At 45.3% G+C, this 19,699-nt stretch overlaps 1 protein-coding gene across 1 annotated transcript in view; it reads right to left on the bottom strand.

Moving 5' to 3' along the window:
* The window catches only part of LOC137369264 (histone-arginine methyltransferase CARM1-like), a 110,946-nt gene that overhangs the window by 66,391 nt on the left and 24,856 nt on the right, over positions 1–19,699 (bottom strand). The window contains exons 2-3 of the mRNA XM_068030213.1: positions 17,092–17,217; positions 7,454–7,560 (exon numbers count right to left, since the gene is read on the bottom strand). Of these exons, the coding sequence (XP_067886314.1) occupies positions 7,454–7,560; positions 17,092–17,217 (233 nt within the window). The remainder of the gene's footprint in view (positions 1–7,453; positions 7,561–17,091; positions 17,218–19,699) is intronic.

A 19,699-nucleotide genomic window follows, 5' to 3' on the forward strand; every position in this document is an offset into this window, starting at 1 on the left:
GTACAAGCTGGTGTTGCTGATACAACATGTTGAATATATACAAGTTAATCCACTGTAGCATTGCTCATGGTCCGTCAAGACCAGGTGTAATCTGAAATGGGGTTGGAGGGCAGTGGATAATTGAACCACGGAATTTGAGGTGTAATTTAGTCCACATTTTAAAGCCATATATTCTGTCCATTTTATTATGGAATTGCCTACAATGAAATGCTTCCACTTGGGGGCCGGGAGTTTATGTGGCCCCCTGAGGCGGGTCAGAGGTGGAGGAGCATGGAGTATTGCCATGGTGGGAGGGCAGAGGGCCTGTTGCCTCCCCATCGCCAAGCGATCTTCCCAGGGATGGGATAGGCAGACGACAGCCTCCCCGCCCAGTGGCCAATTGAGGCCCTTAACTGGCCTATTAACGGCCAATTAAGGACCTCTTCCCAAAGCCACTTGGATCTTACTGGGATCCTTGCAGGAATAGCACCGGGAACCAGTTTACCCCCGGGACCTCCCCCTCCCCTGGACTACACGACCATCCCCCAATCCTCCCTTGACGGGGCCTTGCGGACTGGCTCTGGCAACCCTCACTTATCTGCAGGCCGGGGTTCGAGCGCTGGGCCTGGGTCCAAGGTCTCTGCAATACCGGCAGTGGCCACTGCTTCTGGTGGCATTGCCAATACTGCTGAGCTGCCAGCCCTTTGATTGGCCAGCATCTATTGGAAGTGGAATCCCCGTCTTCAAAGGGACAGGGATCCTGGCACGGGACCTTTAGTCTTGGAAACAATGGAGGATCACTCCCAGGGAGGGGGGTGGGGGGTTGCGGTGGGGGCACATCAAGGCAGAGGCAGGCTTTCCCCCAGTGCCAGGAGCCCTGTCTCCAACACAAAATCTAGCCTGGGGTTTTCATTGTAAATGGATATAGGAATTTATAATGGAGAAAGGTGCCAGGAAGCATGCACATCAATGCAAGAGTTTAATTTATCAGTTGTAGTATCGAGCACTGAGAATCTAGACCAACTCTAATCTTGAGGTTAGACAGAGGGAGATAATGGGACCAGGGTGTACAGACGTAATTCAGTTACCACTTTAATGTCATACATAGAATCATAGAATAGTACAGCACAGAAGGAGGCCATTCAGCCCATGGTGTCTGCACCGGTTCTTTCGAAAAGCAATCCAGTTAGTCCCACTCCCCTGCTCTGTCCCCATACTCCTGCAATTTTTTTCCCCCTTAAGTATAGATTCAATTCCGTTTTGGAGGCTACTATTGCATTTGTATTCACCACCCTGGTAGAGGCAGGAACCATCACAACATTTAAGAAATATTTAGATGAGCATACAAGGCTATGGGCCAAGTGCTGGAAAATGGGATTAGAATAGTAGGTGCTTGATGGCCAGCACAGACACAATGGGCCGAAGGGCCTGTTTCTGTGCTGTATAACTCTATGACCCTATCAGGCAGGGCAATCCAAATCCCAATCACTCATGGCACAAGAAAGATTTTCCTCATGATACCTCTGGTTCTTTTGCCAATTACCTCAAACGTGTACCCTCCAGTTATCGGCCCTTCAGCAATTGGAAACAGTTTCTCTTCATTGACTCTGGCTGATTTTTATTCGCATGCCGCACTCCTCGGTGGCACGCTTTCAACTTGGCAGCCTTCTGACAAGGAAGTGCCATCAAGGAGCCCCCGCGATACTATGCGTAGGGGCTGGTGCCATTTTTAAAGAGCTTTAAGCCATGAGCAGAGATTTTCATTTTTAAAGGGACCAGGACTTCAACTTTTAATTTTAAAAAAATACATTTTACATCAAAGCGCCACTTCTACCGTCCCCCCAATGATCACACAATAAATTTATTTTCCTCCCGCCCCAAAAACCATTCTTGACAGTCACGTCCTTTAAACCCCAATCTTTGCACTCTTTGCCCTTCAACCCCTTCCCACCATCCCCACAGCCAATGAAAAATGTTTTCCCCGCTCCTCCACCCCTCCCGCCCTGAAAATTTTATTCCTCTCCGCTCCCCGTCAGGTTCTCACCTTGGAACTTATGGAGTTCCAAAGGCGCGCGAGCTGCGTTCGAAGTTGGTAAAATGGGTGTGCAGGTCTGCCACCTGCAGGTAAGTTTATTAACATCTAATTTAGGTTCATTTGAATATGCAGATGAAGGGCCCGCCGCCAAGCAGTGGGGAGGCTGCACCGAGTACTCCCTGCCACCGGTAATGTGTGGCGGGCCCTTCTCAATGTCTCTCTCCGCAAAATTTCACCGGCCCCCGCACAGCGAACCGCGGCGCCAGTAAAATTCAGCGCTCCATCTAAACCTTTCATGATTTTAAACACCTCTACCAAATCTCCTCTTAGCGTTCTCTGCTCTAAGAAGAATAACCTCAGCGTCTCCAAGCAATCCAAATATACCCTTTCCAAAGCAAGGACATTTTATCCTTATTCGCAGTACCTTCATTGGCCACAGATAAAATTAATACTGAGCTAGCTGATCTCAGGTAGGAGAACAATGAGGGTCCTATATGTTGGCTTCAGTATCTCTGGCTCAAGGAGGAAACAAATCAGCCTAGGTTCCCATGCTTGATCATATCCAAGTACAGCTGACAAAGATGAATGAGTGAGGCTACAATTGGATTTGATTGTGCTACCCTTCCATTCCCCCCCACCGCTGTAAACTAAAATGAAGAAGGGCCACAATGAGGGCTGTTGGTGCCCATGGAGTCATCCTCCAGTGCAGGTCACTGCCCTCAGTAGAATAGGGCAGAATGGGGAAAAAGATGAGAAATAAACAAGTTGTGTGTGTTGTTAGCCACTGAGATAAATATATTTGAGCAACAGCCAGGTGTCGGATTCATATCCAGGACTTTGTGACAAGGTAGCAAACTTTATAAACTTTTCTGCACTGGTATTGTTAGTAAGATCAAATACTTTTGTGGCAAGTCTTTATGGCTGAATTGTGCACTTTAATTTGGATTTATTCCTTTAAGGGCAAATTAAAAGGCTATGGCCTCAGCTGCCTAGGCCCTAAGCTCTAAATTCTCTCCCCAAACCTCTTCCATCTCTCTCTTCCTTTAAGACTCTTCTTAAAACTTCTCTCTCTGAAAGCTATTAGAATAGGTTGCAGCCGAATTGTTTGGAACTGCCAGGACTATTTTTAATGTTGTAATTCCCTCAGTAGTTGTTAAGACTCTGTCAGGAAATGTAATGCTCTCATTTTTTTTCTTAAACAGAAGTTTTTATTATGGAAGTAAATTTCCACATTTTTGTATTTTGTGCCAGATTTATACAAGTTTCACTTTTATGTTTTGGTGGGTCTGTTGTAATGGGTAAAATTGCCAGTGCAGCAGTTCTGTTATATACAAACTAAACTTGTTAAGTGAAATAAAAGTGTATATGAATTATTGTCGTATTGCTAAATATTAGAATGCAATGTCACTGTCATAGTGGGTTAGTGTGCTACTGTGGCACATAGATTTGGACCAGTTTCAATCCTAGGTATTGTGGAATAAAAGCAAAATACTGCAGATGCTGGAAGTCTGAAATAAAAACAAGAAATGCTGGAAATACTCAGCAGGTCTGGGAGCATCTGTGGAGAGAGAAGCAGAGTAACCCTGCTGTGCTGTCAGACCTTCTGCAACCAGTGGAAGGGATTGAGTGACAGCGAGCACTGTGAGAACAGCAGAAGGTCTGAGAGCAAGCAGGGATAAAGCAATGGCAGAAATAGGGAGCACTGTGAGAACAGCAGACGATCTGAGAGCACTGCGCAGATAAAGCAGTGGCGGAGAGAGGGGGGCGGGGGGAGAGAGCACTGCGAGGACAGCAGAAAGTCCAAGAGCACAGCCTGGATAAAACAGCAGCAGAGAGAAATAGGGGAGACAGCACTATGAGAACAGCGGAAGGTCCAAGAGCACAGCAGGGATAAGGCAGTAGTGTGGAGAGAGAGAGAGACAGAGAGAGACACAGAGATAGCACTGCGAGAACAGCAGAAGGTCCAAGAGCACAACGCAGATAAAGCAGCAACATAGAGAGACAGCAAGAACTGCAAGGATAGCAGAAAGTCTGAGAGCATAGCGGGGATAAAGCAGCAGCAGGGAAAGAGAGAAAGCACTGCAAGAATAGTGCAGGTCCTAGAGCACAGCGGGTATAAAACAACGGCAGAGAGAGAGAGCACTGCGAGAACAGCAGAAGGTCCTAGAGCATAGCGGGGAAAAAGCAGCAGTGGGGAGAGAGAGAGAGCACTACAAGAGGAAATCAAGAAGAAGAAAAATCAGAATGCGACGTCACAGGAAACCAGGTAAAGTGATATAGGGAATATTTCTTTACTCTCTCTAAATGAGGGCAGTCTTTCAAATTAGGAGCTGGGAAATTAATAATCTCAATCAGGGTGAGTATAACAGTGAGTGAATTAATAAGAGTAGTAGAATAGATCTAGAGGCATTAATTAAAATTAATAGTTTAAACAAGGCACCAACTAGATTCTAAAACAGGGAATAGATCATGGATGGGCAGCTGTTCCCTGAAATTCCTGCACCATGTGGACTTCCAGGACACTTCACGTGTCTTGGGGGACCCACATGTGTAGGAAGCGTCTCCAGCAGCTTCAGCTTAAGCTCAGGTTTTCTGTACCCTGTAGTTTAACACCTCTATTGTCCAAAAGTTAGTCGAGTCTTCTTTGCAAGGAAAGAAAGGGAGATAGAACATCACAATTCACATTCATCAGTTTTAACTATTCATTCCAGCAGTCTCTCAGAATGAGGGAAAATGACTTTTTCAGACAACAGCTGCTTTAACATTGCAGCCCAGGCAGGGATGGTATTAGGGTTGTGCACCCTGTGTAATTGCATAGGACTTTGAGCTAGCTGTGATGCACTATCACAACTGAAATGCATTGCAGCCACCCTAGAACTACCTTTATTAACTCCAGCCAGTGAAAAATGGATTTTCCTTGCAGCAGGTTTAAAACCAAGTTTAAAACCCAACAGGTTGAATGTTGATGCCACACCACAGGAGCCAGTGGGATAGGAAAAATATAAATGTGGTTCATATGAGTCATCAGGAAATTAATCTAACTTGGTTTCTACTCATTTTCTTTCTATAGAAGTACCTGTCTCTTGATGACCCACTTGCATTGGGAATATGCAAGTTCAAGGTTGAATCAAAACTTATTGCCATTCCAATGTGCTCTTTATTGTATATTTCCTACATCAAAATGCAGCTTCAACTGTGCGCCTATGCAGTGATACCTGAAATACAATGCTTGTAAACAGTATTTAACGATAGAGGTTAGAACTCCAGATGCAATGAACCAGAGAAAGTCCTGTGCCTACTGGCAATAATAACACTGGAACTGCGCAGCAGGTCATTCAGCATCTAAAAGAAAAGGATAGGTTGATTTTTATAGGACAGAATCCTAGAACTTAAAACAGAGGAGACCATGTGGCCCATCATCCATTTGCTGCTGATAGCTCTTCAATGGTAGCTATTCAATCTGACCCCATTTCCCTGCCCATTTTGTGTATCCTTTTATATACTTAACTAATTTCCTTTTAAATCATATTGTAGTTTTTGCCTGAACAGCCACTTGCAGTAAAGTATTTCATGTTTGAATAACCCGGTATGGAAATTTCTTTTGTTCTTCTGGTGATAATCCTGAGTCTATGTCCCTTTCTAGTTTATTTGTCAACCAGTGAAAACAATCTTTCACTATTTATGTTTTCAGTATCATTAATAGTTTGAAATCTCTATCAGATCCCCTTTTAACTTTTCTGTTTCAGTGAAAGAAACCCGAGCTTTTTTATTCTTTCCTGATCATTATAACCTCATTCCTGGTGTCACTCTCATGCATCTTCATTGAATTTTTTCCATGACTCTAATATCCATTCTATAATGGGGCCTTTGATGGCTTTTCCTACCTGCACTCCCACTTTTTAAGATCCACATATCAGCACCCCTAAATCTCTTTACTCTTCTACTCCACAAAGAATCTTACCATTTAAAGAATGATTCCTTTCACTATTTTCTTCTCAAAATGTACTACTTACCTGCCTTGAACTGCATCTGCCACCTATGTGCCCATTCTACTACCTTGTCTCAGTCCTCCTGAAATCTCTTGCACACTTCAAGTTTGCTATGTCTCCTAGTTTATCAACAAACCGATTTTATTCATGCTAGGTTCAAAGCATTTATAAATAGGCAACAAAAAAAAAGTCTAAGCACATATTCCAGACACATTGGCCTGGATTTTACTGCAGGCTTCCGGTCCCCAACGTCAGGGTGAAAAATGGGCCTGAGCTCGCACTTGCTAGCAGCGGTACCTAATTAACCGCCTGCGGGTCCGCCTTCCAATTTAGGATGGCGGGCAAGCTCCTGAAGCTGCCAGACTAATCAGAGGACCGGCGGCTCTGAATCCTCAGCAACGCCATCGAGACAGGTGGTTGCTGCTGAGGCCTGCAGGAGATTTCAGGAGCTTGGACAGTTAAGTATAAAATAAAAATGGAAACTTTAAGGGACAAGAGTTGGAGGGGAAACTCCTCCTGGGAGATCGTTAGGGCTATGGGGCTGCCTTCCCTGCCCATGCCCCCTTCTTTGGGACATGGAGCCTCTTGCTCCGATGGTCCCCTAGGCTGCCACAGAGAGACTGCCTCCATTAAGCTGGCGGCCTCCCCACGTGTGGGGGGGGGGGGGCACTTCGGCATTGGTAAAATGCCAGTGGCTCCATAAAATGGCCATAATAGGGCTTTTAAGTATGCAAATTGACTAGCCACATCACAGCCCACTGCTAGGAAATGCCCTGGCAGCAGGACTGCATTGGGAGCCAGCTCACTGCTATTTTACCAGCCCCCCAACCAGCAACCACCACCCCCCACCCCCGGCCCTGCCTTGCAGACTGCTACTCGGGTGCCAGTAAAATTCTGCCCATTATTACATACACCCAGTGAATCTAAAAAAAATCCATTTATCCTGACACTGTTTTCTATCTCCTAGCTTCCCTCTATCAATGTGTCTAACTTTCCTTTAATACTATGGGAATGAAATTGGTCTTTGACGATATCACAAAACGGGCAATCATAAATCGTAGATTTTTACACACCATCTGTTTTGAGGTAAGATTATGTTGTTATGTTTTTAATTATGTTTTTCTCCTTTTTTCAGCAAGGATATACATTTGGCATCCTCCAGTCCTTTGGCACAATTCTGTTTCCAAAGATTTTTGGAAAATAATGGTTAATTCCGCTGCTATTTCCTAAGCTCCTTCAGTGTTCTATTGAAAGGAGTTCTGTTCATGAATCTCACCCAGAACATTCACTCATTATTTTTTCTTTCAGATGCTGAATTAACTGTTATGCATGTCAAGTATTTTCTGTTTGTACTGCAAATTTCCTGCACTTCTTTTATCAAAGGCTAAACTTCCCACCCACTGACAAGGAATGGGCGATAATCTAGCCTGGGTAGCTGATTGGTTCTTACCTGGAAATATTGTACTGCAGATGCATCTTCTGTTCGTTGGCTGAATGCTGAACGAGCTTTATTGGAGCTTTTAAAGATCTTTAAGGAATTGTAAAAGGTAAAGAACTCTAAAAACAAAGAAATAAAGATTCCAATAAGAATGGTCATTACGATCAAAGCTACCAACTCAGAGTAGTCTTAGAAATGCTCCCCCTGACACCACTTGGTAATGTGGTGCATTAAATAGAATCAGCATTTTCTGTGCCAAACTGACCAACTTTGCAGTTTATACAATGCCACAGGAGGAAATGTTGGTTGTCATGACGGTGCTTCCATAATTTTTGTTAGGTTTTTTTTTTGAGGACTCATGAATTTTAAAATTATGGACATTGTTTTATTTGGGAAAACTGAAAAAGATTCCATGGATGTTATTTTTCATTGGGGTCATTGAAAAGACACTGGAAGTCACCTGTCTTCAGTTAAGTACCCAACAGGGTTTTTTTGACTTGTGCGAGATGTTTACAGAGAAGTGACAGGTCAAGGTTTATAGGGGTCAGGAGGCTTCACTCTTGAGATATTGCTCTGGTTTCGCTTTGGACAGTGTGTTGGAGTGTGAACTGTTTTGAAGGCAGTTGGAGAAAACCAGCCAAGAGAGCAGTCACCATTAGCATCCTCTTCCATCTCTGAGAACTTCCAGAGAATCAAGTGTAAGAAATAGAGAAACTGATGCCTCATTTCTCCTGGAAGGCCCGCCAAACAGATCGTCAATGTCACCTAAAAAGAACTGTTCTAGAAAGATCCCAGTGGCAGCCGTCTACGTGTATTTGGGACGCCAAACCAAAAAGGGACAACTGACACCTTTCTATATCTTCTTTTTTTCTTCAAGAATTAGCAGGAATTTGGCCTAAGTTTTTTTTTGTCTTTTTTTTGTAACAGAGCTCTGGAAAGAAAATCTCTATTTTTCGGTTAACCAGTGTGTGTAGGGCTAAGGTATAAAGGGAACTTTCATATTTCAATCTGTGTGTTAATGCTTTGCTTCGTTACTGGTTAAGTCTTGTTTTATAATAAACTGATAATTTCGTTGTTTATTAAAGAATCCTGGTTGGTGTATTTTATTCTGGAATAAAAACAGAGTCTATGATTGACCATATCGGTAACTGGGTAAACATTCAAATATATGTGGAAAAGTGGAACTAGAAAAAGCAGTGCATTCCTCCCGCCTCGGTTGTAACATGGTACAGTGAAACCTCATTATTACTAATTACAATTTGATCCAAACGGATACCCATTATTTAAAAAAAACTAGTTTCTTGTAGATTTGTAATAATATGGTAAGCTATTTATAGCACAGTCGTGGCTTGTCCGGAATGTCCAAAGTCCAATGGACAAATCAAAAGCATCTGGACTTGCGTGGAACTGCACAGTGGATGGTCAGGATGGATGGAAGATAAACATTACAAAAAGGCCTAGAAATGTACAAACAAACTGACAGTCCTGTCTAGACAAGATCAAAGAAATTTACATACATGCTCATTGTTGCTTGGGCTGATACTGTTGTCTAGTTCACCTGAACTGTACTGTACTGAAGTTTAAAAATTATTACAGTCACTTAGTAATCAACCAGTTAATATAATGAGAGTTTAGTCTCTTCTAGGATGTTTATTTATCATTGATAGTCAATACAACTCCCTACACATCAATTGTCCCAGCCCACAAAATGGGCTGAATTTTATGCAGGCAACGAGGGCCCCAACACCGGACCAAAAAGGCAAGGGGAACTCCGCCTTGGGAATTTAGGGCACCCCCGATTGCATTTTACAGCGCTCATGCAGTTAACTGTTCCTTTAAGGATGGGGATCCCACCTCCAAGAGCTGCTGGCTAATCAGAGGGCCAGCAGCTTAGCAGTACCAGCAATGCCACTGGGAGTGGTGGCTACTTGAGGTAGTGCAGTAGACCTGGGACCAGGAGCAGCTGGTGCCTCAGACTGCAGGTATGTGGGAGTGGGCTTGCTGGGGCCAGTCAGACAGACCCCAGTGATAGGTTTGGGGGGAGGGAGGGATTAGTAGGTGTGAGCGGGGGGAGGTGCTGGCACAGGGGCAGCCTTTGCTGCTGGAAGCCCCCCATGGGCCACAGATTGCCCAAATAGGACAGCACACCTCCCCCAACCCTAGGGAGGCTGCCAGCTTTTACTGGGTGCCCCCCACTCATGTGGTGGAAGGCTCCCCCGCCGACCCGCCCCCTGCTGGTTAAATGCCTCTGGGTGGGGCCAGGGTTCCAAAGTCCACCCCCTCGTCCTTGCCATGGAACCTGGAAAATGAGTAAGAAAGTGTCAACCAAAATAGGGTGAAGTACAGTGGGACTCTTTGTGTCCTGGGTCGCTTCGGTTACCGTGAAGGCCGGTTAGGAACCCTAGAAATACTCAGCAGACAGGGCTCTGGCAAACGAGTCCTCAACGGTAGAACAGGCAGAGGAAGATGTGCCATCTAAAATATCTCAATGCTCTGGCAGACAACGGCTGCAGGAGAATGCAACCCCCCAATCGTCTTGGTTTCCTTGCCATTAGATCAAGGTGTCGCTCTGTCAAGATACGTGTGGAAGCTGGTGTGGAACGGTTTCCCCACGCTAAAAGATGTTATGCACAGGTGTCTTCTTTCCAAGTACATTCTCCAAGCCCTTTGGTGACCAGCAAATGACGATGGGAGCAGGGGTGTGCCATGAAGTCTGTAGATCCCAAATTGGCCTCATCAGCCATCTTCGGACTCGCAGAAGACAATCATCCCCGCCAGCAAGGGATAGCCAATGAAAAAAAAACAGGTGCAGTAAAGGGCAGCCATTTACATGAAGTGGAAGGGCCCGAAAGAGGCCTTTTGTCTCTTTTTCGTTTGTCAGGCTAGGCAGATGTGCAGTCAGCAATGCACCTGTTCATCCTCAGATTGGAGGCCTAAAAAGGTAAATGCCTTCTTCCACAAGGTGCACAGCTGGAGGTCTTCTGGTTGCTGACAGTAGAAAATGAGCCATACACTTAACAACCATTTGCACTGCCGGAAACCTGAGGCTGGATTTCTATCCCCTACTCAGGATGCAGTCCTTGACCAAGGGATGGGTTTGTGCCTAGGGCAGATGCAAATGGAAATATCCAGGTCATTTGGCGGTGGCCACCTTGGCTGCCAGTTTTTTAATCGTTGACTGTAGGATTTTTTTTCCCATTAAATGTCTAATGTAAATTTCCAACCGATAAATTAAAGGGCTGGATTTTTAAGAGGCCACCACCCATCTCGGCAGCGAGCTCAAAAAATTGCGGCCTGCCCCCATGGTCTTAAGCGCGGCAACTCATTTAAATAGCCGGGGTGGCCCGCCCCTCCCACTCTCGTTGGAGGGGTGGGGGGGGGGGCCTGTCTGCCCTGGCAATGGCGTCAGCTGTCTGTGTGGAGGCACTGTTGCCCTTTTTAAAGGGCAGCCAGCCCTGCCGCCTAGTTTAATTTTTAAAGACAGACCCCTCCAAAATTAAATAAATAAATTTCTAACATCCCTTTCCCACCCCCCAATAACAATTACATTAACTAATTTCCCTTTCCATCCAAAAAACACTTATCTTTTACATCTGACCTTTACCGCCCCAAACTGCACGAAGTTTACAGTTCAACCCTTCCCACCTTCCCTACACCCACTATGTTTATTTGACCCCGTCCTCCCTCCCCCCGCACTGAAAATTTTACCTCCACCCCCTCTCCAGCAGTGTGGTGCCACCTTTCCCTAGACGGGAACTTAAAGATGTGGGCGTGCCGGCCGCCATGTCAAAGAACGCGACGGGCCCTCAAGATCTCAGGTAACTGTATGTTAAGTTATAGATTTTATTAATTTGAATATTTTAATTGTGGTCAGGTTGCCCAGCGGTGGGGGGTAGGGCTGCCATGCAGCCTCGCCGTCGCTGGGAGGATCGAACCAAGCCCTCACAGCATCGAGGTGCGTGGCAGAACACATCCGGAGCCACCTTCATGCCCCCCCCCCCTCGCCACGGAACCCAATGCCTGGGGGAGAACAAGATCCAGCCCATATTTCCCATTTCGCATATTGAACATTAGAACTAACCATCTGATGAAATGCGAACTTGAAATTTTTGATTTTCAGATGTTGACAGTCCTACTGTGGATTTCCAGCAAGTTTGTGTTTAATTATCAGTAAACCTCATCTGAATTTTACTCGTCTTTCGCTGTTTGCCTTTACTTGGTATCTTTAAAAATAGACTGCCATGAGACAGGAAATCAACCAACGCGTGAAATTCCTATCGAAAATTTCAACACAATAGTGGGCTGAATTTAATGCGGCCATCAAGGGCAGGTATGGTGGCATGGGAGGGATGCAGGATCACATCGCAACTATCCATCTGGAGATCCAGCATTGTGACATTGGTTCTGGATTTTGTCAGTAGTGGGAAATCACAATGACAGCATTGCCTCCGCAGCATGACAGGAGCAGGAATAGGCCATTCAGCCCCTCAAGCCTGCTCCGACATTCAACAAAATTATGGCTGATCTGACTGTAACCTCAACTCCACATTCCCGCCTACTCCCAATAACCTTTCACCCCCTTGCTTATCAAGAATCTATCTACCTCTGCCTTAAAAATATTCAAATATTCTGCTTCCACTCCCTTTTGAGGAAGAGAGTTCCAAAGACAACATAGTCATGTGACTCCTCTGGAGATCTTCCCTCTACGGCTTCCAACCTCATAGTCCCACAACCCCGGACAGCCCGCTTCTACCTCCTTCCCAAAATCCACAAACGGGACTGTCCCGGCAGACCCATTGTGTCAGCCTGCTCCTGCCCCACTGAACTTATTTCTTCCTATCTAGACTCTATCTTTTCTCCGCTGGTCCAGTCTCTTCCCACCTACATCCGTGACTCTTCTGACGCCCTACGTTATTTTGACTATCTTCACTATGGACGTCCAATCGCTCTACATCTCCATCCCCCACCAGGATGGTTTGAGGGCTCTCTGCTTCTTCCTGGAACAGAGGCCCAACCAGTCCCCATCCACCACCACCCTCCTCCGCCTGGCTGAACTTGTTCTCACATTGAACAACTTCTCCTTCAACTCCACGCACTTCCTTCAAGTAAAAGGTGTTGCTATGGGTACCCGCATGGGTCCTAGTTATGCCTGTCTTTTTGTGGGATATGTCGAGCATTCTTTGTTCCAGTCCTACTCAGGCCCCCTCCCCCAACTCTTTTCCCAGTTCCGAAGAAGGGTCACTGACCCGAAACGTTAACTCTGCTTCTCTTTCCACAGATGCTGCCAGACCTACTGAGTGATTCCAGCATTTCTTGTTTTTGTTTCAGATTTCCAGCATCCGCAGTATTTTGCTTTTATTATAGTCATGTGACTAAACTGGTCTGACCACGTCTGTTTGTGTATTCGGCCATCTTAGCAGTTAACCTGGAATACTAGATTCTCCACCTTCAACGGCTGGTAGTCAAAAGTCTATTATGGATTAAATTGGAGCAGGGAGTGGCCTCTTTTTCCTTTACAAGTGCTGTCTGTTATTATGCAATTGTCTTTCCAGTCAAGGGTCTGGTGTTTTTTAAACACGTTCTTTCTTTACTCCGGTAACAGTTTAAAAATCAATGTTCCTGTGGCGAAATTAACTTGACTCATTTTTGGCAGGTGAGGGCCTCCATGACAATATCCATCTCCAAATATAAATTGCTCAGTTCAAAACCAAATGCATGGCTATTTTACCAATGTCTTTAATCCTGAGCAGCACAAAATTCACCCAAAACAAATTAAGCTTATAGTACTGGATTTTTAAAGATACCGCCCTGCACTGAAAGAACTACATATGAAACTACATATGCTAATGCAATTTTGCAAAATCTAACAGAACAGGATGGGCTTTGACCCTGCCATCCAGCCGGAATAGATCGGATACAGAGTAAAATTGGGCTTGGAAGCATCCCCTATCGTTCCCGACTCATTCACGGTGATCAATATTTTAACTGGTGACTTTTTGGCTCCCAGTCTAACAGGGGCCTAATTTAAATGATGAAGTTGTGGATCGATTATGTAATTCGGACACAAACGCCATTTTAACTGTAGGTCAACTAAGGACCACTGAGTGCCAGACATTATGGTCAGGAAGACCCAAGTTTTATTTTATTGGAAACAATGAGAAGCAGGAGGTGGTTTTGAACCTTCCTGTCCCAGATTCTCCCATCACACAACTGCAGTTGTTCCCGACACTGTCCTCTGCCACCCTACAACCCCTACCTCCTGATTTACCTGACTGTTTCTGTGGATCCTCAGTGGTGTTCTGCCACCTTGCAATTTTCCACTTTCCACCAGGCTTCACGTCATTCTTCACCAGAATATGCAAATGAGGCCCAGGAGGTAAATTGTAGTCTGCGAGATTGTGGGAGGCCCAGAAAACTAGGTCACGCTCAAAAACAAATTTTTCCTCCATAGTTTAAGCAGGAACAAATTTTGTGGCAGGTACCAAAGACAATGGCTTTGGTCTTCCCAATATTTAGCTGGAGGACGTTTCTGCTCATCCAGCACTAGATGTTTGACAATCAGTCTTAGCAATTTAGAGGCAGTGAAGGGGTCGTGAGAGGTGGTGGTGAAGTAGAGCTGGTTGTCATCAGTGTACGTGTGGAAACTGGTGCAGTGCTTCCGCATAATGTCGCCAAGGGGTAGCACGTAGATGAGAAATAAGAGGGGGCCAATGATAGATCCTTGGGGTACACCAGCGGTAATCGTGTGGGAGCAGGAAGAGGAGCCACTGCTGGTGATTCTCTGGCAATGATTGGACCAGGGTTATCCAACATATGGCCCATGGGCCAGGTTCCGGCCTACCAAAGGTTTCCATCCGGCCTGTGGATGTAGTTCACAGATGAGAAATTTCCCACTCACTTCTTCTTCCAGACCGGCTTTTTAAAAAATATCACAAGTCAGTTTCACAGCTGACAGGTGCTGCATGAGTGCAGTAATAGTGGTTTCCCAACTTCGGACAGATTCAGGGTTTTCCAACTTTTATTTAAAGGCGGCTGGAAAAATCCTAGTCTGTACAAAGTTGGGAAACGGCTGTTCCCGATGTCAGCACCTGTCAGCTATGAAACTCAGCGTGATGTTTTTAAAAACTGACCAACCACAAAGGTGAGCGCTCCTGCTCCCTGCAACTGTCAGGAAGAGAGGGGGTGGGGGAGAGAGGGAGAGAGAGAGAGAGATGGGAAGGACAGAGACAGAAGTGGGGGACAGAGAGAGGGGGGACAGAGAGAGAGAGGGAGACAGAGAGAAATTGGGACGGAGAAAGGGGGGGACAGAGGAGGGGGGCAGACAGCGAGGGGGACAGAGAGAGAAAGGGGGGCTCAGCGGGGGTGGGAACAACACAGACAGGGGGAACGCAGGGAGAAAGAGAGTCAGAGAGAGAGAGAGTCAGATAGAAAAAGAGATGGGCATCTATCTGGAATACTCCGCATCGTTGCAAGTGTGCGGGCAAACATTTTCGACTTGTGCGGGCAGAAAAATACCAGGTATCTCACTAAATCAGTGTCCAACATGGAGATGAGAAAGTAAGTCAATAAATTAATCTTCCCATTTAAAGCTTCTTTACGAAAACAAAACATTTGTTGTTTTGATTAATATGAAGATACATTTTTAATGCCTTTATCTTTCTGAAATTGTCTCACCAGCCCCTCATATAAGACAAAAATTGTAATGTGCCCCCCCCCCCAGCGCCACGCGAAAAGGTTGGATCAACCCTGGATTAGATCGCTAGGAATGGAGCCAGGTGAGAGCAGGCATACTCAGCTGGATGACAGTGAACAGGCATTGGAGGAGGATGGTGTGGACAACCATGTCAAAGCCTGCAGACAGGTCAAGAAGGATGAGGAGTGAAAGCTTACCTTTGTCATAGTCACATAGGATGACAAATGTGACTTTGATAAGAGCCACTTCAGTACTGTGGCAGGGGCGGAAACCTGATTGGAGGAATTCAAATATGGAATTCCAGGAAAGACGGACACGGATTTTGGAGGTGACATCACAGTCAAGGACTTTGGAGAGGAAAGGGAGGTTGGAAATGGGGCGGTAGTTTGCACGGATGGAGGGGTCAAGGGTTTTTTTGAGGAGAGGACAGCAGATTTGAAGGACAAGTGGACAGTACCTGAGGAGAGAGAAACATTAACAATATCAGCTAACATGGGAGCCAGGAAAGGAAGTTGAGTGGTCAGCAGTTGGGTGACCTCAATCTTCGTGACAAAGAAGTTCATGAGCTCCCCACACTTGTTGCTGAAGGTGAGGGTGGAGGAGACAGGTTTAAGAAGAGAGTTTGCAGCAGAGAAAGGAAGCCAGTTTGCAGCAGAGAAAGGAAGCCAGGGGTTGGCGTTGCATAGTCAGCCAGAATTTCCTACACTGTGCCTCATTTGAAGAGCCTTTACAACTACTGGGGACCTGACATTAGTTTAAAGGCATGACTCATGTTTGGCACATTTAATAGTATTAGCGATCAATGTTGAGAGCTTTGGCTTTTTAGATTAGATTAGAGATACAGCACTGAAACAGGCCCTTCGGCCCACCGAGTCTGTGCCGACCATCAACCACCCATTTATACTAATCCTACACTAATCCCATATTCCTACCAAACATCCCCATCTGTCCCTATATTTCCCTACCACCTACCTATACTAGTGGCAATTTATAATGGCCAATTTACCTACCAACCTGCAAGTCTTTTGGCTTGTGGGAGGAAACTGGAGCACCCGGCGAAAACCCATGCAGACACAGGGAGAACTTGCAAACTCCACACAGGCAGTGCCCAGAATCGAACCCGGGTCCCTGGAGCTGTGAGGCTGCAGTGCTAACCACTGCGCCGCCCTTACAATGTTCAGTTACGGACAAGGACTGAATCATTTTTTTAAACACAGGTTTACATATTGACATGGTTGTACATTTTTTTTAACATGACTTTTACAGGCGCCTACATTGATACAATGATCCAAAAGCAAGTAATGGTTTTTCACCAATAAAAAAAGAAACTGATAACCCACTGGAGCAGATATTGACTCCTTGAACGCTGAATGCACCTTACATGATAATGCAAGGTCAGTCCATTTGAATTTTTTTGGTGCTTCCAGCCTGTAGTAGGTCTTTACTCTGGGAACACGAAATAAATTGGAGGCGACAGTGCTGGGCAGCAACAGTCAGGGAAAGGCTGCTGACAGCTCTTAGGGTGCTACCATTTTTCTTTTCTGCCTGTAGAGGCAGAAAGGTTCGAAGTCCTTGGCCATTTGGTAGGATGGCCCTATATTGAGGAGAGGGCCATCCACGAGCAATTCTTACACAGGTCTGATTACAGCAGCTCCACCACCGAATGTTCTGCAACACTTAATTAAGTTTCAAATGTAAATTGTTCTGGCCTGCATGATCCCGAGTGGGTAAATATACTGCTTAATGACACTCAAAACACATGGACAAGATGATTCCAGATTCAATCCAAAACTGGGAGAATTTTACATAACCAAACAAATCAACACGAATGTAAAATAAACTCATCAGAGGGCATATTGGTTCAAGTTATTACATCACATTTAGGCACTGTAGGTGAAAGATCCATCTCAGGAGTACCGTCAGACTGGAGAGAACAAGCTCCCAATTACATACTCACCATTAAGTGATTTAAACTGAAGCAGCACACTGCTGTATCCCACTGTAATGAGAAAGGCCTGTTTCCCCACACGGCAGCTTTCTGTCTCCCGGTTCACGGAACATTTGAACACACAAACTCCATTTCCTGAAAGAAAAGAAATCTAATATCAAAACACTGATGACTTTCTTTGGTTCCATTTGGTTTGCATCTTGTGATATGACTCCAGCTGTATATTCAAGTTCTTAGTAACGTCTAATATTTATGACGGTGTCAGCTCCATTCTGTCCCCTCCACAGGACCAATCGCAATGCACAAACACTGTTTCTAAATGGGCAAACAGCATGTGTGCTGTCTTCATGTGTAATTCTGGGTTTACTGATGCTTTGGAATAATTGTTTTCATGTGTGCACAAGCATGAGGCCTATTTCTTGTCACCTGTGATGTCCTGGTGTATATCCACGCTGATGTAGTTGTGGAGTCAAAATAACAGTATTTCTTACAAGAAAAGCTGCTTGTAAGGCTCAGTTAGCGATTTCAATTAAATTAAGAAGCATATAGTACTGAAATTCCTATTGAAAAGATAAGGCTAATGGGATGACTCGATATGAGATCTTTAAGACTGAAAGGGTTTTAAAGTATATGTAGAGGAGATGTTTCCATTTGTGAGGGAGATCAGGACCAGGCGTCAGAGAAACTATTTTTTAATTTATTCATTCACTGACAGGGCATTGCTGACCAGGCCAGCATTTATCGCCCATCTCTAATTGCCCTCAAGAAGGTGGTGGTGAGCTGCCTTCTTGAACCACTGCAGTCCATCTGGTGAAGGTACTCCCCACCCTGCTGCTTGGGAGTTCAAGGAATTTGATCCAGCAACAATGAAGGAACAGCAATATAGTTTCAAGTCAGCGTGGTGTGTGACTTGGAGGGGAACTTGGAAGTCGTGGTGTTGCCATACATCTGTGCCCTTGTTCTTCTAGGTGCTAGAGGTCACCGGTTTTGGAGACGCTGCCAAAAAAGCTCCAGCTTAATGTCATATTTGATCCCGAGATGAGATTCTGATCACATATCCACGCAATCACCTAAGGCCGCCTAAATCTACCTGACCTAGTTCTCACTAACCAACCTGTCGCAGATGCATCTATCCATGACAGTATTGGTAGGAGTCACCACCGCACAGTCCTTGTGGAGATGAAGTCCTGTCTTCACTCTGAGGACACCATCCATCATGTTGTGTGGCACTACCGCCGTGCTAAATGGGATACATTTAGAACAGATCTAGCAACATAAAACTGGGCGTCCATGAGGCGCTGTAGGTCACCAGAAGCAGAATCATAGAAACTTACAGCACGGAAGGAAGCCATTCGGCCCATCATCTCCATGGCGGCCGACAAGTAGCAGTCCAGCCTAAATTCATTTTCCAGCTCTTGGTCCATAGCCTTGTAGGTTACGGCAGTTTAAGCACATATGCAAGTATTTTTTAAATGTTGCGAGGGTTTCTTCCTCTGCCACCTTTTAGGCAGTGAGTTCCAAATTTCCACCACCCTCTAGGTGAAAAAAATCTCCCTTTGAATCCTCTTAAATCTCCTACCTCTTATCCTAAATCTTTGCCCCCCAAACCCCTCAACCAAGGGGAATAGGGCCTTCTTATCTACTCTATTTAGACCTCTCAAGTTTATAAGGGCAGCACAGTGGCGCAGTGGTTAGCACTGCAGCCTCACAGCTCCAGCGACCCAGGTTCAGTTCTGGGTGCTGCCTGTGTGGAGTTTGCAAGTTCTCCCTGTGACCGTGTGGGTTTCCGCCGGGTGCTCCGGTTTCCTCCTACAGCTAAAGACTTGCAGGCTAATAGGTAAATTGGCCATTGTAAATTGCATCTAGTGTAGGTAGGTGGTAAGAGAATTGAGGGAAGGTGGGGATGTGGTAGGGGACATGGGATTAATGTAGGATTAGTATAAAATGGGTAGGTGATGGTCAGCACAGACTCGGTGGGCCGAAGGGCCTGTTTCAGTGCTGTATCTCTCTATGACTCTATATCCACCTCCGTCATATCGCCCAACTCTGCTCCTGTCTCAGCTCAACTGTTGCTGAAACCATCATCCATGTCTTTGTCAACTCTAGATTTGACTATTCCAACATATTCCTGGCAGGCCTACAACGTTCTACCCTCTGTAAACTTGAAGTCATCCAAAACTGCTGCCTGTGTCTTTCTCACACCAAGTCCTGTTCAAAAATCACCCCTGAGCACGCTGACCTACACTGGTTCCTGGTTAAGCAACACCTCGATTTTAAAATTCTCATCCTTGTTTTCAAATCCCTTCATCTCTGTAATCTCCACTAGCCCCCACAACCTCCCAAGATACACGTGTTCTTCTAATCCTGGCCTGTGACCATCTCCGATTTTAATTTCTCCATCGTGCCTTCAGCTGCCAAGGCCCTAAGGTCTGGAATTTCTTCCTAAATCTCTCTGCCTCTCTTTCTCCTTTAAGATATTCCTCAAAACCTACCTCTTTCACCAAGCTTTTCATCATCTGCCTGAGTATCTCCATATGTGACATGCTTTCAAATGTTGCTTTATGAGCTCCTGTGAAGCACATTGGGATATTTTATTACATTAAAGGCACCATATAAA

Source organism: Heterodontus francisci, chromosome 4, assembly GCF_036365525.1.
Source record: "Heterodontus francisci isolate sHetFra1 chromosome 4, sHetFra1.hap1, whole genome shotgun sequence".
NCBI classification, from domain to species: Eukaryota; Metazoa; Chordata; class Chondrichthyes; order Heterodontiformes; family Heterodontidae; genus Heterodontus; species Heterodontus francisci.